Genomic DNA, 26,630 nt, shown 5'->3' with positions numbered 1-26,630 from the left:
TTCCTTACCCGTACCCGGCCGCACCAGGGTCGCAAACGGGTACCCGTACCCTACTCGAAATGAGTGACAAACGGTGACTAACCAGTGACTCACGGCCTACCCGTACCCGTACCCTACTCGAAATGAGTGACAAACGGTGACTCACCAGTGACTCACGGCCTACCCGTACCCTACTCGAAATGAGTGACAAACGGTGACTCACCAGTGACTCACGGCCTACCCGTACCCTACTCGAAATGAGTGACAAACGGCGACTCACCAGTGACTCACGGCCTACCCGTACCCTACTCGAAATGAGTGACAAACGGTGACTCACCAGTGACTCACGGCCTACCCGTACCCGTACCCTACTCGAAATGAGTGACAAACGGTGACTCACCAGTGACTCACGGCCTACCCGTACCCGTACCCTACTCGAAATGAGTGACAAACGGTGACTCACCAGTGACTCACGGCCTACCCGTACCCGTACCCTACTCGAAATGAGTGACAAACGGTGACTCACCAGTGACTCACGGCCTACCCGTACCCGTACCCTACCCGAAATGAGTGACAAACGGTGACTCACCAGTGACTCACGGCCTACCTTTACCCGTACCCTACTCGAAATGAGTGACAAACGGCGACTCACCAGTGACTCACGGCCTACCTGTACCCGTACCCTACTCGAAATGAGTGACAAACGGTGACTCACCAGTGACTCACGGCCTACCCGTACCCGTACCCTACTCGAAATGAGTGACAAACGGTGACTCACCAGTGACTCACGGCCTACCCGTACCCGTACCCTACTCGAAATGAGTGACAAACGGTGACTCACCAGTGACTCACGGCCTACCCGTACCCTACTCGAAATGAGTGACAAACGGTGACTCACCAGTGACTCACGGCCTACCCGTACCCTACTCGAAATGAGTGACAAACGGCGACTCACCAGTGACTCACGGCCTACCCGTACCCTACTCGAAATGAGTGACAAACGGTGACTCACCAGTGACTCACGGCCTACCCGTACCCGTACCCTACTCGAAATGAGTGACAAACGGTGACTCACCAGTGACTCACGGCCTACCCGTACCCTACTCGAAATGAGTGACAAACGGTGCCTCACCAGTGACTCACGGCCTACCCGTACCCGTACCCTACTCGAAATGAGTGACAAACGGTGACTCACCAGTGACTCACGGCCTACCCGTACCCGTACCCTACTCGAAATGAGTGACAAACGGCGACTCACCAGTGACTCACGGCCTACCCGTACCCTACTCGAAATGAGTGACAAACGGTGACTCACCAGTGACTCACGGCCTACCCGTACCCGTACCCTACTCGAAATGAGTGACAAACGGCGACTCACCAGTGACTCACGGCCTACCTGTACCCGTACCCTACTCGAAATGAGTGACAAACGGTGACTCACCAGTGACTCACGGCCTACCCGTACCCGTACCCTACTCGAAATGAGTGACAAACGGCGACTCACCAGTGACTCACGGCCTACCCGTACCCTACCCGTACCCTACCCGTACCCGGCCGCACCAGGGTTGCAAACGGCTACCTGTACCCTACCCGATATCCGGCTACCCGTACCCGGCCGAGTATCGGGTAGGGTACGGGTATCGGGTACCTGATTGCGACCTCTGGGATGAAGCCATGTTGCAGGCGCGGGTGGGTTGATTCTAGGAACTTGAATTGTGAGAAGAGACAAGACGTTGGGAAATGAGTGACAAACGGTGACTCACGGTCTACCCGTACCCGGTCGGGTATCGGGTAGGGTACGGGTATCGGATACCCGGTTGCGATCTCTGGCTGAGACTCTGAGATGCTGAGACTCCTCTAGTTCAAGTTGATTTCATCTCAAGTTCATGTATTAGGTGTAGCCCTGTGAGCCATTGGGCTCTTGAATCGGGTGCAACCGCAACAAACAAAAAACTAAAACGTGAACAAGAAAACATCTTCAAGTGACCATGTGACTTTGTGCAAAGAGAAAATCCAAGAAAAGACGGCAAAATATTGCAGAAAAAGCAGCGTTACACACCAACACTGTGTGCAAAAATCCCAGTGGGATGCAAGTCAACAACAACAACCACAACAACAAGACAACTTAGATTCAGGCCATCAGACGCTGAGACTCGTCCAGACGCTGATCGCCACCACCACCACCACCGCCGCCATCACCACCACCGCCACCACCACCACCACCCTCACCACCGCCACCACCGCCATCGCCACCATCACCGCCACCACCACCGCCCCCCACAACAGGACCACCACCGCCACCACCATCGCCCCCCACAACAGGACCACCACCACCACCGCCACCACCGCCACCACCACCGCCACCCACAACAGGACCACCACCGCCACCACCGTCGTCACTAAGCAGAAGTCGCTGAGACCCATTCTGCCCGAGTCTCGAGACACCCCCCCCCCCCCCGCTAGCCCCCCCCCTCCCCCCCGTCACCTGTCCGACGAGCTGGACGTGGAGCTGGAGTTGCTGTCGCTGGATGAGGAACACGAGCGAGTGGTGGAGTGGCGCGAGCGTGACAGCCGTGCCACCCGCTGCTGCGGCTGCTGCTGGCGCTGCTGCTGCTGCTGGTGGTGGTGACGGTGCCTCTGCTGCTGCTGTTGCTGCTGCTGCTGTTGCTGCTGGCGCGGCGGGTGGTGGTGGTGATGATTGTGGTGCTGGTGGCGGTGCCTGCTGTGGTGATGCCGGTGATGCCTCTGCTGCTGCTGCTGCTGCTGCTGGTGCTGCTGCTGCTGCTGCGCCGGCGAGCGGCTGCGCCCGTGCTGGTAGCCTCGCTCCCTCCGGCGCCGGCTCCGCGCCAGCGCCAGCTTCTCCTTCGAGCCGCCACCACCGCCACCGCCACCACCGGAAGACGACGATGACGACGCGGCCGCGCCGCCGCCGACGCCGCCATCGTCACGGTAACCGTCCCGGTAGCGCGGCGGCGCCAGCGGGGGGGGCAGCGCCGGCCCCCCCCCGCCGCCCATCGCCGGGGGCAACGGCGCTCCCCCGCCGGATGGCCCCCCGTCGTAGCGCTGCCCCCCCCCGCCGGTGCGGGAGCCGGCACCGTAGTAGTTTCCTGGGCGTGAGCTCTCCCGGTAGTAGTCCAGCTCGTAGCCGGCGCCGCCGGCGCCGCCGCCGCCCCGGCTGCTGCTGCTGGTGCCGCCGGCGCCGCCGCCGGCGCCGTGGTACGGGTCGTAGGCGCCGCTGCGATCCAGGTGCCTGGGCGGAGAAACGCCGGGTCACGTGGTCAGTCAGAGGGCGGTCGCGGGAGGTCGCTGGGGGTCGCTGGGGGTCGCGTGGGGGTCGCGTGGGGGTCGCGTGGGGGTCGCGTGGGGGTCGCGTGGGGGTCGCGTGGGGGTCGCGTGGGGGTCGCGTGGGGGTCGCGTGGGGGTCGCGTGGGAGAAGGGGTGGGGTCACGACAGGTCATGGAGCAGCTGTTTCTGTGTGAGTCTACTGCTGCTGTGTGGTCCGATGTCTCCCCAGTGGCGATGTTTGCTACACATCGCACCGGGTACTCGTTTCAGGCTGAGTCGATCTAGGGGAGGCCCAGGACCGGTTCAGATAATCGTCACTGGTGTTGGCCGTGAGCGGGAAATCGAACTCGGGTCGCCTGGTTCGTAGCGCAGCGTAGCGCTGCACTACCCCTCCCCGCTAACACACACACAGACATACACACTAACGCACACTAGCACACACACACACTAACACACACAGATATACACACTAACGCACACTAGCACACACACACACTAACACACACAAACATACACACTAACGCACACTAGCACACAAACCAACACGCACACAGACATACACACTAACACACACAGATATACACACTAACGCACACTAGCACACAAACCAACACGCACACAGACATACACACTAACGCACACTAGCACACACACACACTAACACACACAAACATGCACACTAACGCACACTAGCACACACACCAACACACGCACACAGACATACACACTAACGCACACTAGCACACACACACACACACTCGCGCACACACACACACACACTAACACACACAGACATACACACTAACGCACACTCGCACACACACACTAGCACACACACACTAACGCACACTCGCACACACACACACTAGCACACATCAACATACACTAGCGCACACACACACACACTCGCACACACACACTAGCACACATCAACATACACTAGCGCACACACACACACACACACACTCGCACACATCAACGTACACCAACGCACACACACGCCAACACACGACACCAGTAATTACGACCCAAATCTCCGTCAATCAACCTCACCGCCGAGTGAACAACACCCTCCCCAACCCCCACCCCCCAATTTGCTCGCCGGCCGCGTACGAAACGGAGCGTCTTCCGCACGGCGCGAAGTAGCCCACCGCGCGCTAATCGCAAGTGCGGGGCGGGCGGGCACAACGGAGCAAACGCGACAACAACAACAGCAACAACAACAACAACAACAAGAGAGAAATTACTCTTCAATAAAATCCCGGCAGTTCCTATCGGCCCGGCTGGCTACGCACTAGACCTCGGCATGGTAAGGTAATTTACCCTTTTCACCGGGTAAAAGGGTAAAGGTGAAGGTGTCGACATGCCAAGGTGTAAGGTAAAGGGTACAGGGTAAAGGTAGCTCGGAAGAATTAGCCGGTAAATACGGTGCCTTTAAATTTCGATTCAAAGCTTTCGTGACTGCAGGGATTCATCTTCTTGGTTCTTTCGGTAAAGTCATCACGTAGAAGGGAAATAATGAAATAAAAAAAATAAAACTTTGTAAAATAATTCTCACGTTTCGGCCACAACGCAAGCAGCCGTCCTCAGGCGAAGAACAGGTCTGTCGGGAAGACAGCGTCTGAATGTCTGGTACGCAGGAGGTCTTGGGTTCGATCCCGACCCTGACGAGATGTTAACTACCTCGCCTGGTATGTAGGAGGTCGTGGGTTCGATCCCAACACTGATGAGATGTCAACTACCTCTCCTGGTACGCAGGAGGTCGTGGGTTCGATCCCGACCCTGATGAGATGTTAACTACCTCGCCTGGTACGCAGGAGGTCGTGGGTTCGATCCCGACCCTGATGAGATGTTGACTACCTCACCTGGTACACAGGAGGTCGTGGGTTCGATCCCGACCCTGATGAGATGTTAACTACCTCGCCTGGTATGCAGGAGGTCGTGGGTTCGATCCCGACCCTGATGAGATGTTGACTACCTCACCTGGTACACAGGAGGTCGTGGGTTCGATCCCGACCCTGATGAGATGTTGACTACCTCACCTGGTACACAGGAGGTCGTGGGTTCGATTCCGACCCTGACGAGATGTTAACTACCTCGCCTGGTACGCAGGAGGTCGTGGGTTCGATTCCAACCCTGACGAGATGTTAACTACCTCGCCTGGTATGTAGGAGGTCGTGGGTTCGATCCTGGCCCTGATGAGATGTTAACTACCTCGCCTGGTACGCAGGAGGTCGCGGGTTCGATCCCAACCCTGATGAGATGTTAACTACCTCGCCTGGTATACAGGAGGTCGTGGGTTCGATCCCGACCCTGATAAGATGTTGACGACCTCGCCTGGTATGCAGGAGATTGTGGGTTCGATCCGGACCCTGATGAGATGTTAACTCCCTCGCCTGGTACGCAGGAGGTCGTGGGTTCGATCCCAACCCTGATGAGATGTTAACTACCTCGCCTGGTACGCAGGTCATGGGTTCGATCCCAACCCTGATGCATGCTGCTGTATAGTTGGAGTTTGCGTGTCTCCCTCTCTCTCTCTCTCCGTGGTCGCACGGATTTGTCTCCGGGTCCTCTGGTTTATCCCTCCACGTTCGGAATCGACATCACGCGCTTTGCTGCTAGAAATTCCCACGTGGCAAAAGTCACTTGGGTTGAGGCATAACTCGTGGCAGCCAGCTCAGTGGGCCCGTAACCTGGTCAAATAAAACATCGGTGAGTTTTGTCTCCCCGGGGTCTCCGTGCATCGTAAACGCGGACAGATGATTAGATTTTGCCACGTGCTCGTGACTGCATCAGCCACTTCTGTGTTGAGCCATCACTAACCGATAGCCACGCCGCTTTTTCGACACATTGCTCAGCCGTGGGGCCTTACACCCCCGCTCGTAAGATAAAAAATAGATTTGAAGCTTTCGTGACTGCAAGGATTCATACTATTAGTTTTTTGGGTAAAGTCACGTAGGTAAAAAATGAATTTAAAATTAATGAAAGTGATAATAGAAATAAATTAAAAAACAAGTAAACCCGTAAAAACAAAGTTTTTCACTAGAAATCCTTTATATGCGTGGCGGCTAGAGTCCTCTCGTCCTCTGGCTTGAGATGGCTGCCACCTATGGGTCAGATGATTGCATTGCACCATTAAGCAATTGGTAATTAAATATAATATTTTTGTCCTAAAAAGGGTAAAATTTTGGATAACAAATTTTCACGAACATTAATTGTCACGCACAACGAGCCTGTGTGCAAAATGTCAGCTCGATTGGATCACAGGAAGTGGGTTAAAAAACGACCGAAAGATTTGCACGGTCCTAAGCAAGCAAGCGAACTTAATATAAAGGATTTAATCACGACGTTTCGCAGGCAACACAAGTCTCCGTCATCAGGTGGGACACCCTGGCCATTGACCGAGCAACCCAACGTTCCTACCAGCTCCCTCCGCAGGAGAATGTGTTTATTTAAAAAAAAAATCTATGTGGTAAAGAAAATGAACAATTCATTTATTTTCTTTCTACGTGACTTTACCGAAAGACCCAAAGAGTAGAACATCATCTCGAATTGAAGAAGAGCAAACAAATTTAAATAAATATTAATTTGATAAACGAGCGAGGTCTTGCAATATGAGTAGCGCGTACAGTACACGCTTTCAAAATATACGCAAACCTCCTGGCTACCATCAAAGGTTTGTACACGAGGCCATCCAGATATACAAACACAGACATAACTCAAACCGTGATGATGGGTACAAACTGAGTAATCATTGGAAATATGTTATTAACCATGCAAAACAAGATTTAACTACACATATTTGTACCATCTTATTTTGACAGGTACTTCTTGGTTCTTTCGGTAAAGTCACGAAGAAGGGAAATAATAAAATAAAAATAAAACATAATAAAATAATTCTCACGACGTTTCGGCCACAACACAAGCAGCCGTCCTCAGGTGAAGAGCAGGTCTGTCGGAAAGACTCATTCAGACGCTGTCTTCACGACAGACCTGGTCTTCACCTGAGGACGGCTGCTTGCGTTGTGGCCGAAACGTCGTGAGAATTGTATTTTATCACGTTTTATTTTTATGATTTTATTATTTCCCTTCTACGTGATGACTTTACCGAAAGAACCAAGAAGTTGAATCCAGTTAATTCAGCTGTGACAGTCCCACCTGATGACGGAGACTTGTGTTGCCTCCGAAACGTCGTGATTTTGATATTTTATTTCTATCATTACTTTTATAAATTTTAATTTCATTTTTTACCTACGTGACTTTACCGAACAAACTAAGAGTACAAGATTAAAATAGTTTATTAGATTCGTAAATCATTATTAAAACTCTCTCTCTCTCTCCTTTGCTCTCCTCTCACTCTCCCCGTAGTACACCCCCCCTATCTCTCTACGCTCTCTCACACTCTGGCCCACTCTCCCTACCTCTCCCCTCTCTCACTCTCTCCGTTGTACCCCTCTCTCTACTCTCTCTCTCACCCTCTCACCCTCTGGCAACTCTCCCCTCTCTCCGTTGTACCCTCCCCCCCTCTCTCTCTACTCTCTCAGCCTGTGGCCCACTCTCCCTACCTCTCCCCTCTCTCACGGTCTCCGTTGTACACTCCCCCTCTCTCTCTACGCTCTCTCACGCTCTGGCAACTCTCCCTACCTCTCCCCTCTCTCACTCTCTCCGTTGTACCCCTCTCTCTACTCTCTCTCTCACCCTCTCACCCTCTGGCAACTCTCCCTACCTCTTCCCTCTCTCACGGTCTCTGTTGTACTCTCCTCCCCCTCTCTCTCTACTCTCTCACACTCTGGCCCACTCTCCCTACCTCTCCCCCTCTCTCACGGTCTCTGTTGTACTCTCCTCCCCCTCTCTCTACTCTCTCACACTCTGGCCCACTCTCCCTACCTCTCCCCCTCTCTCACGGTCTCTGTTGTACTCTCCCCGCTCTACTCTCTACTCTCTCAGCCTCTCACCATTCTGGCCCCTTCATCATCTACCCCCCCCCCCCTCTAACTCCCCCCCTCACCCACCCCCAACTCTCACCGCCACACGACAGACAAGGCACCTCAATGAGTGGGGTTGTAAGCGAGGCCGCGACAGTGGTGGTGGCGGTGGTGGCGGCGGTGGTGGATGCAGTCACTAACCTGCGATCGATGCAGGCGGCCGGTACCGCTCTAGACAAGGCGGATGTTGGGGGGGGTGGGTGGAGGGATGTGAGGGGACTACAGGGGTAGCGGAGGACGAGGTGGTGGTGGACGACGAGGACGACGATCTGACGGCGGGAGAAAACCTTCGCCGTGACCCCCACAGCTCATTCGCTCTGCCCCCTCTCCCCCTCCCTCCCGATGGCGATTCTCATCGCAAAGGGCCGAGAAACGACCACCACCACCACCACCACTCCCTCTTCTTGCGGAGGGCGAGCGACGGGCTTTCCCCGGGGGCGGTCCAGTCAGCCAAAGCTTTAATTTCGGGGGGGGGGCCCCCAACCAGCGAAGAGAGTGCGAGAGTGGCGAGCGGTATCGCCGTTTCACCACCGCCACCACCGCCGCCACCACCACCACCACCGCCGCAACCACCACCTCCTCCCCTTCGGCCGTTTCAATCCAAACTCCGCACTCCGTCGCGATGGCCGAGGATTGCCGGGCGGATATCGGCCGGCAAAAATCGATGGCTGCCCTCGATCACTGCAATCTGTGTCTCTCTCGCACTCTCTCACCCCCATCACTCCACCCCCGCGCCACCACGATCCCTTGCGACGGAAACACCTCGTTGGAAGATTTTGGTCCCGATATCCGGAAGCCGTCGGGTGGCGGCTACCACCCCCGGCATCCGCCAAAACGAGTCTTCGTAGCGAGCCGCTAACCCCAGGGCGCCGAACGCAATATCCGAGACGAGGCTTGCCAGGACCACTGAGGGAGTGAGGTTATCCATCCCGATATCCGAGCACGGCTTGGCAGACCAGAGGGTGAGTGGTTTATCCATCCCGATATCCGAGTACAACTTGGTAGTCCAGAGGGTGAGTGGTTTATCCATCCCGATATCCGAGCACGGGTTGGTAGACCAGAGGGTGAGTGGTTTATCCATCCCGATATCCGAGCACGGCTTGACAGACCAGAGGGCGAGTGGTTTATCCATCCCGATATCCGAGTACGGCTTGGTAGACCAGAGGGCGAGTGGTTTATCCGCCCTGATATCCGAGTACGGGTTGGTAGACCAGAGGGTGAGTGGTTTATCCATCCCGATATCCGAGTACAGCTTGGTAGACCAGAGGGTGAGTGGTTTATCCGCCCCGATATCCGAGTACAGCTTGGTAGACCAGAGGGCGAGTGGTTTATCCGCCCCGATATCCGAGTACGGGTTGTTAGACCAGAGGGCGAGTGGTTTATCCATCCCGATATCCGAGTACAGCTTGACAGACCAGAGGGTGAGTGGTTTATCCATCCCGATATCCGAGCACGGCTTGACAGACCAGAGGGCGAGTGGTTTATCCATCCCGATATCCGAGTACGGCTTGGTAGACCAGAGGGCGAGTGGTTTATCCATCCCGATATCCGAGTACGGCTTGGCAGTCCAGAGGGTGAGTGGTTTATCCATCCCGATATCCGAGTACGGCTTGGTAGACCAGAGGGCGAGTGGTTTATCCATCCAGATATCCGAGCACGGCTTGACAGTCCAGAGGGTGAGTGGTTTATCCATCCCGATATCCGAGTACGGCTTGGTAGACCAGAGGGTGAGTGGTTTATCCATCCCGATATCCGAGCACGGGTTGGTAGACCAGAGGGTGAGTGGTTTATCCATCCCGATATCCGAGCACGGCTTGTCAGACCAGAGGGCGAGTGGTTTATCCATCCCGATATCCGAGCACGGGTTGGTAGACCAGAGGGTGAGTGGTTTATCCATCCCGATATCCGAGCACGGCTTGACAGACCAGAGGGTGAGTGGTTTATCCATCCTGATATCCGAGCACGGGTTGGTAGACCAGAGGGTGAGTGGTTTATCCATCCCAATATCCGAGTACAGCTTGGCAATCCACACAAGGGAGAGTGGTTAATCCATCCCGATATCCGCCATCACGTAATCCTCCAGCCGGTATCGGCACTTGTCCACAAACAACGTTGAAGGCAGCGGCGGTGGCGGCAGCGGCGGTGATGGTGGTGATGGTATCCATCTCGGTATCCGCAACGTATCTCCATCCCGGGATCCGCATGCGTCCGCACAATCCGGGTCGGGCCGTCGATAATCCTCTTGTTGGTACGTGAGCCGGTCTTCTCCAATATCCGCAATTGTCGCCGTTGATCCACCACCTCCGATATCCGGAATCGCACTCGCCATCCCCGGGAGGGGAGTTGGTTGGTTTTTTGCCGGATGCTCCAGTCGGTTGGCGAATATATCCCCGGTATCCGCACATTTGCCACCTCGTAGATCCATCCCTGGTATCCGTAACGTGTCCGTAAACCCGCACCCCCCTCGCCCCGGTATCCGCAATAGACCGCGCGACTTTGAGTCCAGATCCAGCATCCACACACGCTGTGTGTGTTAAGTAGGCGTTGTTCAAGTGGGGAGCGGTGGCGCAGTGGTTAGCGCACTGTGTGTGTGTGTGTGTGGAGCAGTGGTTCGCACATTGTGTGAGTGTGTGGGGAGTGGTGGTGCAGTGGTTAGTGCACTGTGTGTGTGAGGAGTGGTGGTGCAGTGGTTAGCGCACTGTGTGTGTGGGCAGTGGTGCAGTGGTTAGCGCACTGTGTGTGTGGGGAGCGGTGATGCAGTGGTTAGCGCACTGTGTGTGTGAGTGGGGAGTGGTGGTGCAGTGGTTACAGTGCGTGAGTGTGGGGAGCGGTGGTGCAGTGGTTAGCGCACTGTGTGTGTGTGTGTGGGGAGTGGTGGTGCAGTGGTTAGCACGCTGTGTGTGTGGGAAGCGGTGGTGCAGTGGTTAGCGCACTGTGTGTGTGTGTGTGGGGAGCGGTGGTGCAGTGGTTAGCACGCTGTGTGTGTGGGGAGTGGTGGTGCAGTGGTTAGCGCACTGTGTGTGTGAGTGTGGGGAGCGGTGGTGCAGTGGTTAACGCACTGTGTGTGTGTGTGTGGGGAGTGGTGGTGCAGTGGTTAGCGCACTGTGTGTGTGTGTGGGGAGCGGTGGTGCAGTGGTTAGCGCACCGTGTGTGTGTGTGTGTGGGGAGCGGTGGTGCAGCGGTTAACGCACCGTGCTACGACCCCATCAGAGACCCAAATTCAATTCCCGTACATCGCCGCCACCACCACCGACACCGCCGCCACCACCACCGACACCACCACCACCGACACCACCACCACCACCACTACGACCACCACCACCGACACCACCACCACCACCGATCATCTGAACCAGCCCTGCCCCTCCTCCTCTAGGTTGACTCGGCCTCAAACGAGTACCTGGTGCAGTGTGTAAGCAAACATCGGTGGTGGTGGTGTCGGTGGTGATGGTGGTGGTGTCGGTGGTGGTGGTGGCCACAGCACCCCCCTCTGTGTGTGTGTGTGTGTGTCACAGTCCCGGCCTTAACAGCTGCTGCTGTTGCTACTCGCGACAAACAGCACTTGCCCCAACAGTCTGTTGTTAAGAGGCTACACGGGGGATCTTTGTCTTTGCGTCTTGACTTAAAGGCTTTCGTGACTGCGGGAATTACAGTCAAGCAGATTGGGTTCGACAGAAAATAACAAAAAAACGCGACGTTTCGACAACAACAACACAAGCAGCGAAGAACGTCATCGCCCTTGTTGCGATCGAAACGTCGTGGTTTTTTTGCTTATTTTATTAAAAACCTGACCCCTGCCCCCCGCCCATTGCTGTATGCACCCGTACTTCTTACACACACACACCCCCCCCCCGAATCCTACAGAACGGCCGATATTTAATCCGCGCACAAACGATCAAGGCTGAATAACATTCACGTTAATTCTAGATTTGAAGCTTTCGTGACTGCAAGGATTCATAATCTCAGTTCTTTCGGTAAAGTCACCATGTAGGTAAAAAAGTGAAATTAAAATTAATAAAAAATAAAATAATAAAAATCACGACGTTTCGGAGGCAACACAAGTCTCCGTCATCAGCTGGGGGACCGTCACAGCCAGATTTGCCGCATCAATTGAGGCAGGGATTCCAAGATTTGCCGCATCAAGTGAGGCAGGGATTCCAAGATTTGCCGCATCAAGTGAGGCAGGGATTCCAAGATTTGCTGTATCAAGTGAGGCAGGGATTCCAAGATTTGCCGCATCAAGTGAGGCAGGGATTCCAAGATTTGCTGTATCAAGTGAGGCAGGGATTCCAAGATTTGCTGTATCAAGTGAGGCAGGGATTCCAAGATTTGCTGTATCAAGTGAGGCAGGGATTCCAAGATTTGCCGCATCAAGTGAGGCAGGGATTCCAAGATTTGCCGCATCAAGTGAGGCAGGGATTCCAAGATTTGCTGTATCAAGTGAGGCAGGGATTCCAAGATTTGCCGCATCAAGTGAGGCAGGGATTCCAAGATTTGCTGTATCAAGTGAGGCAGGGATTCCAAGATTTGCTGTATCAAGTGAGGCAGGGATTCCAAGATTTGCCGCATCAAGTGAGGCAGGGATTCCAAGATTTGCTGTATCAAGTGAGGCAGGGATTCCAAGATTTGCCGCATCAAGTGAGGCAGGGATTCCAAGATTTGCTGTATCAAGTGAGGCAGGGATTCCAAGATTTGCCGCATCAAGTGAGGCAGGGATTCCAAGATTTGCCGCATCAAGTGAGGCAGGGATTCCAAGATTTTCTGTATAAAGTGAGGCAGGGATTCCAAGATGCAAGCTCTTAAATACAAGTTAAGGGGGAGGAGAGAGGGGGGGCGGGGGAGCTTATCAGAATGTGGTAGCCAATGAATGGAACGTATCGGGAGGAATGGGCTAAAAGAGGGCACGGGGTGCAAGTGTACGTGGACATGCCTGTGCACAAGCACCTGTTGATGCACGTGTTTAAACCAGTGGCATCTACCGCCGGATTACCTAACTCATTCCGCCCCCCCCCCCCCCGTTTCCTATGAGTACATTGTCAGTAGAACCCCCCAGCCATACGCAAGCGTACGCATTTGGGTTAAAGCCCCACCTCCCCCCTCCATGCGTACGCACCAAATGGATGGCCCCAAACACTAAGATCTTTATCTTTGATAATTGTTTTTTACCCTTCTATCTGACAACAAAACTGACACCTTTTTAACGAGGAGTCATGTTTGCATTGACCACAATACCTGCAGTCATAATGCAAACAAAAAACATAACTCTGATGATATGCACTGTCCTTGAAGTTTATTGGTCCACACCCGAGACAACTTTCCTTAGAGCCTAGTCTCACATGGGTTGGACCAGATGACGCCAAAAGGCACACAACTCAAAGACAATGCACCATCAGAGTATGAGAGCTCGGGGTAAGCATTTACACCATTGGAACCTCATTTGCCAGTAAAAAATATGATAATTGTTATTTTACCCTTCCATCTGGCAACAAAACTGACACCTTTTTTACGAGGAGTCATGTTTGCATAGACCACAATACCTGCAGTCATAATGCAAACAAAAAACATAACTCTGATAATGTATGCCAGATAGAAGGGTAAAAAAACAATTATCATATTTTTTACTGGCAAATGAGGTTCCAATGGTGATCTTTATCTTTGTTGTGCGTCTGTGTGTCTGGACCTATCGTTCTTAACAGCTTCTCCCATACCACGGCACGAGTAATTCCCATCAATTGAAGGTTTAGTAATACGTTTTTACCCTTTAAACTGGTACTAAACTGACACCTTTATACAAGGCATCATGTTTGCAATAACCGCAACACAATGCTTACCCCGAGCTCTCAATACTCTGATTTTTGAGTTGTGCGCCTTTAGGCGTCATCTGGTCCAACACCATGTGAGACTAGGCTCTAAGGAAAGCTGTCTCGGGTGTGGACTAATCAACTTCAAGGACAGTGCATATCATTACCATCATCAGAGTTGTTTCTTTTTGTTTGCATTTTGACCGCTTGTGTTGCGGTTATTGCAAACATGATGCCTTGTATCAAGGTGTCAGTTTTGTACCAGTTTAAAGGGTAAAAACCTACTACTATATTTTGCCACTGGTAAAGGAGGTCTCATAGTGTAATTGAACGTTTGTTTAGCATGAACACAGGGACTCCTCTACTCATGAACACATCGTTCAGAGATACGAACAAACCTCGCCCGTTTGTCCAGTTGCCTGTTCAGACCGAGAGTCGAAAGTTCAACTACCGTTCACCAGATGGCAGTGGTGGTGGCATCTACATCTGCAGAAAGTGCAGAACCAGTGGCAACTACATCTGCAGAATGTGAAGAATCAGTGGCATCAACAGAACGTGAAGAACCAGTGGCATCTACATCTACAAATCATGAAGAACCAGTGGCATCTACAAAACATGAAGGACCAGTAGCGTCTACATCTGCAGAATGTGAAGAACCAGTGGCATCTCCATCTACAGGACGTGAAGAACCAGTGGCATCTACAGAACGTGAAGAACCAGTCGCATCTACATCTGCAGAAAGTGCAGAACCAGTGGCATCTACATCTGCAGAAAGTGCAGAAAAAGTGGCATCTCCATCTGCAGGATGTGAAGAACCAGTGGCATCTACATCTGCAGAAAGTGCAGAACCAGTGGCATCTACATCTGCAGAAAGTGCAGAAAAAGTGGCATCTACATCTGCAGAATGTGAAGAACCAGTGGCATCTACATCTGCAGGATGTGAAGAACCAGTGGCATCTACATCTGCAGAATGTGAAGAACCAGTGCCATCTACATCTACAGAACGTGAAGAACCAGTGGCATCAACAGCTACAGAACGTGAAGAACCAGTGGCATCTACAGCTACAGAACGTGAAGAACCAGTGGCATCTACATCTGCAAAACGTGAAGAACCAGTGGCATTTACATCTACAGAACGTGAAGAACCAGTGGCATCTACATCTGCAGAACGTGAAGAACCAGTGGCATCTACATCTACAGAACGTGAAGAACCAGTGGCATCTACATCTGCAGAACGTGAAGAACCAGTGGCATCTACATCTACAGAATGTGAAGAACCAGTGGCATCTACATCTACAGAACGTGAAGAACCAGTGGCATCTACATCTGCAGAACGTGAAGAACCAGTGGCATCTACATCTACAGAATGTGAAGAACCAGTGGCATCTACATCTGCAGAAAGTGCAGAACCAGTGGCATCTACATATGCAGAACGTAAAGAACAAGTGGCATCTAAATCTACAGAACGTGAAGAATCAGTGGCATCTACAGCTACAGAACGTGAAGAACCAGTGGCATCTACATCTACAGAACGTGAACAAACATTGGCATCTACACCTACAGAACGTGAAGAACCAGTGGCATCTACATCTGCAGAACGTGAAGAACCAGTGGCATCTACATCTACAGAACGTGAAGAACCAGTGGCATCTACATCTGCAGAACGTGAAGAACCAGTGGCATCTACAGAACGTGAAGAACCAGTGGCATCTACAGAACGAGAAGAAACAGTGGCATCTACATCTACAGAACATGAAGAACCAGTGGCATCTACATCTACAGAACGTGAAGAACCAGTGGCATCTACATCTACAAAACATGAAGAACCAGTGGCATCTACATCTGCAGAACATGAAGAACCAGTGGCATCTACATCTACAGAACGTGAAGAACCAGTGGCATCTACATCTACAAAACATGAAGAACCAGTAGCATCTACATCTACAAAACATGAAGAACCAGTGGCATCTACATCTACAGAACGTGAAGAACCAGTGGCATCTACATCTACAAAACATGAAGAACCAGTGGCATCTACATCTACAAAACATGAAGAACCAGTAGCATCTACATCTACAGAACATGAAGAACCAGTGGCATCTACATCTACAGAACGTGAAGAACCAGTGGCATCTACATCTACAAAACATGAAGAACCAGTGGCATCTACATCTACAGAACATGAAGAACCAGTGGCATCTACATCTACAAAACATGAAGAACCAGTAGCATCTACATCTACAGAACATGAAGAACCAGTGGCATCTACATCTACAAAACATGAAGAACCAGTGGCTTTTACATCTGCAGAACGTGAAGAACCAGTGGTATCTACATCTACAAAACATGAAGAACCAGTGGCTTCTACATCTGCAGAACGTGAATAACCAGTGGTATCTACATCTACAGAACGTGAAGAACCAGTGGTATCTACATCTACAGAACGTGAAGAACCAGTGGCATCTACATCTACAGAACGTGAAGAACCAGTGGCATCTACAGAACTTGAAGAACCAGTGGCATCTACATCTACAGCACGTGAAGAACCAGTGCATCTACAGACCGTGAAGAATCAGTAGCATCTACATCTGCAGAACGTGAAGAACCAATGGCATCTCCATCTGCAGAACGTGAAGAACCAGTGGCATCTACATCTACAGAACATGAAGAACCAGTGGCATCTACATCTGCAGAACGTGAAGAACCAATGGCATCTCCATCTGCAGAACGTGAAGAACCAGCAGCATCTACATCTACAGAACGTGAAGAACCAGTGGCATCTACATCTACATAACGTGAAGAACCAGTGGCATCTACATCTGCAGAACGTGAAGAACCAGTGGCATCTACATCTACAGAACATGAAGAACCAGTGGCATCTACATCTGCAGAAAGTGAAGAACCAGTGGCATCTACATCTACAGAACATGAAGAACCAGTGGCATCTACATCTACAGAACATTAAGAACCAGTGGCATCTACATCTACATAACGTGAAGAACCAGTGGCATCTACATCTGCAGAACGTGAAGAACCAGTGGCATCTACATCTACAGAACGTGAAGAACCAGTGGCATCTACATCTACAGAACGTGAAGAACCAGTGGCATCTACATCTACAAAACGTGAAGAACCAGTGGCATCTACATCTACAGAACGTGAAGAACCAGTGGCATCTACATCTACAGAACGTGAAGAACCAATGGCATCTCCATCTGCAGAACGTGAAGAACCAGCAGCATCTACATCTACAGAACGTGAAGAACCAGTGGCATCTACATCTACATAACGTGAAGAACCAGTGGCATCTACATCTGCAGAACGTGAAGAACCAGTGGCATCTACATCTACAGAACATGAAGAACCAGTGGCATCTACATCTGCAGAAAGTGAAGAACCAGTGGCATCTACATCTACAGAACATGAAGAACCAGTGGCATCTACATCTACAGAACATTAAGAACCAGTGGCATCTACATCTACATAACGTGAAGAACCAGTGGCATCTACATCTGCAGAACGTGAAGAACCAGTGGCATCTACATCTACAGAACGTGAAGAACCAGTGGCATCTACATCTACAGAACGTGAAGAACCAGTGGCATCTACATCTACAAAACGTGAAGAACCAGTGGCATCTACATCTACAGAACGTGAAGAACCAGTGGCATCTACATCTACAGAACGTGAAGAACCAGTGGCATCTACATCTATAGAACATGAAGAACCAGTGGCATCTACATCTGCAGAACGTGAAGAACCAATGGCATCTCCATCTGCAGAACGTGAAGAACCAGCAGCATCTACATCTACAGAACGTGAAGAACCAGTGGCATCTACATCTACAGAACGTGAAGAACCAATGGCATCTCCATCTGCAGAACGTGAAGAACCAGCAGCATCTACATCTACAGAACGTGAAGAACCAGTGGCATCTACATCTACAGAACGTGAAGAACCAGTGGAATCTACATCTACAGAACGTGAAGAACCAGTGGCATCTACATCTGCAGAACGTGCAGAACCAGTGGCATCTACATCTGCAGAACGTGCAGAACCAGTGGCATCTACATCTACAGAACGTGAAGAACCAGTGGCATCTACATCTACAGAACGTGAAGAACCAGTGGCATCTACATCTGCAGAACGTGCAGAACCAGTGGCATCTACATCTACAGAACGTGAAGAACCAGCGGCATCTACATCTACAGAACGTGAAGAACCAGTGGCATCTACATCTGCAGTACGTGATGAACCAGTGGTATCTACATCTGCAGGACATGAAGAACCAGTGGCATCTACAGAACATTAAGAACCAGTGGCATCTACATCTACATAACGTGAAGAACCAGTGGCATCTACATCTGCAGAACGTGAAGAACCAGTGGCATCTACATCTACAGTACGTGAAGAACCAGTAGTATCTAAATCTGCAGGACAAAAAACCAGTGGCATCTACAGAACATTAAGAACCAGTGGCATCTACATCTACAAAACATTAAGAACCAGTAGCTTCTACATCTGCAGAACGTGAAGAACCAGTGGCATCTACATCTACAGAACGTGAAGAACCAGTGGCATCTACATCTGCAGTACGTGAAGAACCAGTGGTATCTACATCTGCAGGACATAAAGAACCAGTGGCATCTACATCTACAGAACGTGAAGAACCAGCGGCATCTACATCTGCAGGACATGAAGAACCAGTGGCATCTACATCTACAGAACATGAAGAACCAGTGGCATCTACATCTTCCCCAAATCGTTCAGGACCTATCTGGAACCCAACACTGTTCATAAGTAGAAGAGTCCCCTGTATATAATCGGCGAGACTTTATTCATAAACAAGCCTACGTGTTCAACTGGTGAAACTTCACCCTGGTGGCAATTTCTTGGGGGTGGAGGGTGGGGCCTGGAGGTGGTGGGGGGGGGGGCTGTGGGTGGGGGGGTGGATAGTGGGGGGCGTGTGACGTCAGTTGACGTCGTTCCCTACCCCCCCCCCGCCCCCCCGCCTCTCATCGCTCGCTCGGGCTTACGGCAGAGGTCGCAAACGGGTTTTGATTCCTTACCCGTACCCGGCCGAGTACGGGTAGGGTACGGGTACTTGATTGCGACCTCTGGGATGAAGCCATGTTGCAGGCGCGGGTGGGTTGATTCTAGGAACTTGAATTGTGAGAAGAGACAAGACGTTGGGAAATGAGTGACAAACGGTGACTCACCGGTGACTCACGGCCTACCCGTACCCGGCCGCACCAGGGTCGCAAACGGGTACCTGTACCCGGCCGGGTATGGGTACCCGGGTATCGGGTAAGGTACGGGTATCGGGTACCCGGTTGCGACCTCTGGCTTACGGTGGAACTACCAACGGGCGTGTTGGTTCTGCGGGTGGATCGTACGGGGCCAGGTTCCATCCGCTGCTGGGTCAGGGAGGGCCTTTCCCTTCGTAAGCCTTCTCTGCACTTATCATCGTCACCATCACCACCACCACCACCAAAACAAAGACACAGGTCCCCCAAGTATAGCCTTAACAGACTGTTGGGGCAAGTGCTGTTAGTAGCGAGCAGCACCTGTGAAGGATACCGGCACTGCGGCACACACGCCCCGGCCGCCTCTGTCTGACCCCGGGTGGCGATGATGTTCACCACTGCGCACCGTGCACACTCATTTTAGTCCCATTCGACCTAGGGGAGGCCCAGGACCGGGTCCCGATAACCGTCACCGGCGTTGGCCGTGAGCGCGGGAATCGAACTCGTGTCTCCGCCGGGTTCGGAGCGCGGCGTAGCGTCGATCGCCAAATCACCGCCCCCCCACCAACGCCGCCACCACCACCACCACCGCCACCACCGCCGTGAGTGAGCAGAAGTCGGAGGAGCACTTCCCAGTGCGGCGACCCCCCGACAACAGCGCCGGCATTAAGCAGAAGCAATTTGACAAATAAACAAGCGATTGGCCTTTCTACGATTTTTAGCGTCGCTACGTGGGTAATCCGAGCGTCGTTGGCGACAGACCGCTGTGTTCATCCGGTGTCGTCAAGGGAAATACATAACATCCACGTTTTGGTGACGGTGGCCGCGTGGGTCTCATGGGTTCTAGATCTGCGAATTTGTAGCGAACGGTTACTAGAATCGTAGACGATCCCCGGTACGAGATCCGTGAGTTTGTAGCGAGCGGTGGTTAGAATCGTAGGCAGTCCCCGGTTCTAGATCCGTGAGTTTGCAGCGGGCGGTGATTGGAATCGTAGACAATCCCCGGTACGAGATCCGTGAGTTTGTAGCGAGCGGTTACTAGAATCGTAGACAATCCCCGGTTCTAGATCCGTGAGTTTGCAGCGAGCGGTGATTTGAATCGTAGCCAATCCCCGGCACTAAATCCGTGAGGTCATTGGGAGCGGTGGATAGAATCGTAGGCAATCCCCGGTACGAGATCCGTGAGTTTGTAGCGGGCGGTGATTTGAATCATAGACAATCCCAGGTTCTAGATCCGTGAGTTTGTAGCGAGCGGTGGTTAGAATCGTAGACAATCCCAGGTTCTAGATCCGTGAGTTTGTAGCGAGCGGTGGTTAGAATCGTAGACAATCCCCGGTACTAGATCCGTGAGTTTGTAGCGAGCGGTGGCTGGAATCATAGACAATCCACGGTACGAGATCCGTGAGTTTGGAGCGTGCGGTGGCTGGAATCGTAGACAATCCACGGTACGAGATCCGTGAGTTTGTAGCGAGCGGTGATTGGAATCATAGACAATCCCAGGTTCTAGATCCGTGAGTTTGGAGCGAGCGGTTACTAGAATCATAGACAATCCACGGTACGAGATCCGTGAGGTCATTGGGAGCGGTGATTAGAATCGTAGACAATCTCCGGTACGAGATCCGTGAGTTTGTAGCAAGCGGTTACTAGAAGCGTAGACAATCCACGGCACTAGATCCGTGAGTTTGGAGCGAGCGGTGATTAGAATCGTAGACAATACCCGGTACGAGATCCGTGAGTTTATAGCGAGCGGTGGCTGGAATCATAGACAATCCCAGGTTCTAGATCCGTGAGTTTGTAGTGAGCGGTGGCTGGAATCGTAGCCAATCCCCGGTACGAGATCCGTGAGTTTGTAGCGGGCGGTGATTTGAATCATAGACAATCCCAGGTTCTAGATCCGTGAGTTTGGAGCGTGCGGTTACTAGAATCGTAGACAATCCACGGTACGAGATCCGTGAGATTGGAGCGTGCGGTGATTGGAATCATAGACAATCCCCGGTTCTAGATCCGTGAGGTTCGTAGTGAGCGGTGATTAGAATCGTAGACAATCCACGGTACGAGATCCGTGAGTTTGTAGCGAGCGGTGATTGGAATCGTAGACAATCCCCAGTACGAGATCCGTGAGTTTGTAGCGAGCGGTGATTGGAATCGTAGGCAGTCCCCGGTACTAGATCCGTGAGGTTCGTAGCGAGCAGTGATTAGAATCGTAGACAATCCACGGTACGAGATCCGTGAGGTCATTGGGAGCGGTGATTGGAATCGTAGACAATCCCCGGTACTAGATCCGTGAGTTTGTAGCGAGCAGTTACTAGAAGTGTAGACAATCCACGGCACTAGATCCGTGAGGTCGTAGCGAGCGGTGATTAGAATCGTAGACAGTCCCCGGTACCAGATCCGTGAGTTTGTAGCGAGCGGTGACTGGAATCGTAGACAATCTCCGGTACTAGATCCATGAGTTCGTAGCGAGCGGTGATTAGAATCGTAGACAATCTCCGGTACTAGATCCATGAGTTCGTAGCGAGCGGTGATTGGAATCGTAGGCAGTCCCCGGTACTAGATCCGTGAGTTTGTAGCGTGCGGTGATTGGAATCGTAGCCAGTCCCCGGTACTAGATCCATGAGTTTGTAGCGAGCGGTGATTGGAATCGTAGGCAGTCCCCGGTACTAGATCCGTGAGTTTGTAGCGAGCGGTGGTTAGAATCCTAGGCAGTCCACGGTACTAGATCCACGGGTTTTGGCGATCACGATCCACGGTTTGAAATCGTAGGCAGATCCCGGGAGAACTTGATGGCGGAGATCGTAACGTCGCCTTCCTCCGAAAATCCACCGTCGCCACCACCGTCGCCACCACCATCGCCACCACCGCCACCGCCATCGTCACCACCACCACCACCAACAGCGTCAAGCAGCCTGGCAGAATCCGTAGCCGGTGCAGCGTCGTAGATCCAAATCCGCCACTTTTTGGACTGCCACCTCCGCCCCCCCCGTTTCTCAAAGCTACCTCGGCGTGGTGGAGTGGGTGTGGTGTGGTGCGTGTGGTGCGTGTGGTGTGTGCGTGGTGTGTGTGTGCTTGCGTGCGTGTGCGTGTATGTGTGCGCGTGTGTGTGCGCGTGTGCGTGCGCGTCTGCGTGTGTGCCTGCGCGCGTACGTACGCACGCGTGTCGAGAAGAGATCAAAGTTCGGGGAACGGGAGGTGAGATTTAACATTTTTAAAGCCGTCGAGATGAGTCGTCGTCAACGTGCACAGAGGCCGCCACCCCCCCCACGAAGACACAAACAGCCGAACCACCACCACCCCCCCAGGCCTCAACAAGGTCGACAGAGAGCGAGAAGCTTTTAAAGTCTTCAGCTTCTCCCTCCCTCCACCCCCCTTGCGACCGCGGCTACCGATCCGCTGCATGCCGAAAACCGGTCACTCCTCTCCGTGGTGGTGGTGGTGGCACGATGCCCGCGCCAGCCAAAGCTCACAGCTGCTGCCGTGCCGACCACCACCACCACCACCGCCACCATCACCCACCATCACCACCACCATCACCACCACCATCACACCACCACCACCGCCACCATCACCGCAGCCGGGTTGGGTGGCCAGCACCACGCCCGGCCGCCTTTGTCTCCCCAGTGGCGATGTTTACTACACACCGCCGCACCAGGTGCTACTCATTTGAGGCCGAGTCGACCTAGGGGAGGCCCGGGACCGGTTCAGATAATCGTCACCGGTGGTGTTGGCCGTGAGCGGGAATCGAAGCGTAACGCTAAACGCACCACTACCACTCCCCACACGCACACAACAACAACAACCGCCATTCACCACTAAGTGGCGGTGACGTCACCACGACGCTTGTGCCAGGCCATGTGCACCTTGAGGCTGCCACGTGAAGTGTCGAACGCCAGCCGGCAAGAGGTCACGGGGCAGACCCGGCAGGTGCCACGGGTCGACTGACTTGAGATGACTGGCCGATGCACCACCTGTGCCCCCTACTGTGCCAACTCGCGGTGCTTTAGCCGCCCGGCGCTCCGCTCGTTGTTGTGAGCGACTGCCTCCCAAACTGCCCGGTAGCCTCAAGGTGCACCTAGTCTGGTACTGCCTAGTCAGCCTCCTCCTCCTCCTCCACAGAGGGCGATCCGTTGACCACTCATCTCCACATCCTCCTGGACCAACATGAGCCCTGACTCTTCTCTCGCTCACTCGTTAATCCATGCGTACATCAGCCCCACGAACCTGACAAGGCCAAGATGAACCCCTCACAGAAAACCCAAAGAGACTGCCAGACAGTCCCCGTCACGACCATCGTGAACCTCACCCACCCACACGGCCACCGTGAACCCCACCCACCCACACGGCCATCGTGAACCCCACCCACCCACACGTCCATCGTGAACCCCACCCACCCACACGGCCATCGTGAACCCCACCCACCCACACGGCCACCGTGAACCTCACCCTCCCACACGGCCACAGTGAACCCCACCCACCCACACGGCCACAGTGAACCCCACCCACCCACACGGCCATCGTGAACCCCACCCACCCACACGGCCACAGTGAACCCCACCCACCCACACGGCCGCCGTGAACCCCACCCACCCACACGTCCATCGTGAACCCCACCCACCCACACGGCAGCCGTGAACCTCACCCACCCACACGGCCGCCGTGAACCCCACCCACCCACACGGCCGCCGTGAACCTCACCCACCCACACGGCCACCGTGAACCCCACCCACCCACACGGCCGCCGTGAACCTCACCCACCCACACGGCCACCGTGAACCCCACCCACCCACACGGCCGCCGTGAACCTCACCCACCCACACGGCCACCGTGAACCCCACCCACCCACACGGCCGCCGTGAACCTCACCCACCCACACGGCCACCGTGAACCCCACCCACCCACACGGCCATCGTGAACCCCACCCACCCACACGGCCGCCGTGAACCCCACCCACCCACACGGCCATCGTGAACCCCACCCACCCACACGGCCATCGTGAACCCCACCCACCCACACGGCCGCCGTGAACCCCACCCACCCACACGGCCGCCGTGAACCCCACCCACCCACACGGCCGCCGTGAACCCCACCCACCCACACGGCCGCCGTGAACCCCACCCACCCACACGGCCGTCGTGAATTCGACCCTCGATCGATGGCTGCGCCATCGCCGCACACGCGTCGAAAATAAAAATCAAGGGACAACTCCTTACTTACTAACAACTCCTCTATCATGTTTCATTGCTGGAGGGGCTGCCCCCCCCCCCCCCACCTGAAAATCCTGGCTCCGATCGCGGGGCGAGCGAGCGAACGAGCGAGCGAACGAGCGAGCGAACGAGCGAGCGAGCGTGCCGGTCGTCGCGATGGTGGACTCAGAGGCAAAGATACTCACCCTTCAAGCCTCCTGTCGTATCTCCCGTCTCCCCGCGTGTGGTGCAAACCCGGCGCCGGGTAACCCGAAACATTCGCCCCGGCACCTCCGTCTCCGCTCATCGACGCGGCTCCCCCTCCTCCTCCTCCTCCTCCCCCCGTCGCCATCGCCCCGCCGATGCCGGACGACCCTCCGCGCCCTCCTGCCGCGCGACTCCCGCGTGCCGCCGCCGCCATCGCGGCCGCCGAGGGCGAGGAGAGCAGGAGGAGGAGGCCAGAGGAGGAGGCGGCGGCGCCGGCGCCGGCGTTGCCGCCCGGCTGCGCCGACGACGCCGAAGACGACGACGACGACGACGTCGTCGCCCCTCCCCCCGCCGCCCCGACAAGGCCGCCCACCCCTCCTCCGACGCCGCCGATGCCGACGCCGATGCCGGCGGCGGCTGCGGTGCAGGCGACGGCGGTGGCGCCAGGCTCGTTGTAGTCGGTGCGGAGCTCGCGCTCGCCCATCTGGTGCGACGCATCATGGGCCTTCTGCGCGCTCTTGATGTCCACAAAGTCGACGAACGCCGCCACGCCGCCGCCCTCAGAGCCGCGCCTGGGCAGGATCTTGACGCTCTCCACGCGGCCGTACCTGGAGGTGGGGGGGGGGGTGAGGTGGTGGTGAGGAGGCGGGGGGTAGTGAGGTGGTGGTGAGGTGGTGGGGGGGGGGAGGTGGTGAGGTGGAGGGGGTGGTGAGGTGGGGGGGGTGGTGAAGTGGTGGTGGTGAGGTGGGGCGGGGGGGTGGTGAGGTGGTGGTGGTGAGGCGGGGGGGTGAGGTGGTGGTGAGGTGGTGGTGGAGGTAGGTGGTGGTGAGGTAGGGGGGGGTGGTGGCGAGGTGGGGGGGGGTGGTGAGGAGGCGGGGGGGTAAAGTGGTGGTGAGGTGGTGGTGAGGTAGCGAGGAGGTGGTGGTGAGGTGGGGGGGGTGGTGAGGTGGGGGGGGTATGGAGAGGAGGTGGTGGTGGTGAGGAGGTGGCAAGGTGGTGGTGGTGAGAGGGAGGGGTGGCAGTGTTAGTCCAGAGAACGCCAAAAGGCACACAGCACAATGCCACCATCGCTGAGTGGCGAAAGGCGGGTGTTGTTATTGTGTGGGCGAGTGCTTGGAGTGGGTGAGGAATTGAGTGGGTGGTTGAGTGGGTGGGTGGTTGAGTGGGTGAGGAATTGAGTGGGTGGCTGAGTGGTTATGCAAGTGGGTGGGTGGTTGAGTGGGTGGGTGGTTGAGAGGGTGGGTGGTTGAGTGGGTGGGTAGTTGAGCGTGCGGGAAGTTGAGTGGGCTATTAATTGAGCGAGTGGGTGGCTGAGTGGGTATGCCAGTGGTTGAGTGGGTGGGTGGTTGAGCATGCGGGCATTTGAGTGGGCTAGTAATTGAGCGAGTGGGTGGCTGAGTGGGTATGCGAGTGGTTGAGTGGGTGGGTGGTTGAGTGGGTGGTCGAGTGGGTGGGTGGTTGAGCATGCGGGCATTTGAGTGGGCTAGTAATTGAGCGAGTGGGTGGCTGAGTGGGTATGCGAGTGGTTGAGTGGGTGGATGGTTGAGTGAGTGGTTGGTTGAGCGTGCGGGCATTTGAGTGGGCGAGTAATTGAGCGAGTGGGTGGCTGAGCGAAGCGTTCGACACTTCACGTGGCCTCAAAAGTCCGACCGGCACGGCACGATCGCCGTGGTGACGTCACCATCACGCGCACCCCGGTGAACACAACAAGTAAACCCGTAAAAACAAAGTTTTTCACTATAAATCCTTTATATGCGTGGCGGCTAGAGTCCTCTCGTCCTCTGGCTTGAGATGGCTGCCACCTATGGGTCAGATGATTGTCTGCCAGTATTAAGCAATTGGTAATTAAATATTTAATTTGTTTTCCCTAAACAGTGTAAAATTTTAGAATTTTTTTCACTAACATTAATTGTCACGCACAACGAGTCTGTGTGCAAAACGTCAGCT

The 26,630-nt window shown here is 54.1% G+C and overlaps 1 protein-coding gene across 1 annotated transcript in view; it reads right to left on the bottom strand.

Annotated features, from left to right (window-relative positions):
• Positions 1-25,291, bottom strand: part of SPEN (spen family transcriptional repressor) — a gene marked incomplete at both ends in the record, with an annotated part of 38,915 nt that extends 13,624 nt beyond the window's left edge. Inside the window, 2 exons of the mRNA XM_061547647.1 lie at positions 2,465-3,229; positions 24,683-25,291. Coding sequence (XP_061403631.1) covers positions 2,465-3,229; positions 24,683-25,291 — 1,374 coding nt within the window. The remainder of the gene's footprint in view (positions 1-2,464; positions 3,230-24,682) is intronic.
• Between the last annotated feature and the right edge of the window lie 1,339 nt (positions 25,292-26,630).

This window comes from Lethenteron reissneri, unplaced genomic scaffold, assembly GCF_015708825.2.
Source record: "Lethenteron reissneri isolate LAM-NWPU_2019-01 unplaced genomic scaffold, ASM1570882v1 scaffold_1877, whole genome shotgun sequence".
In the NCBI taxonomy this organism is placed as follows: domain Eukaryota; kingdom Metazoa; phylum Chordata; class Hyperoartia; order Petromyzontiformes; family Petromyzontidae; genus Lethenteron; species Lethenteron reissneri.
The sequence above is the reverse complement of the archived record's forward strand: the minus strand, read 5'-3'. Positions and strand labels throughout refer to the sequence as shown.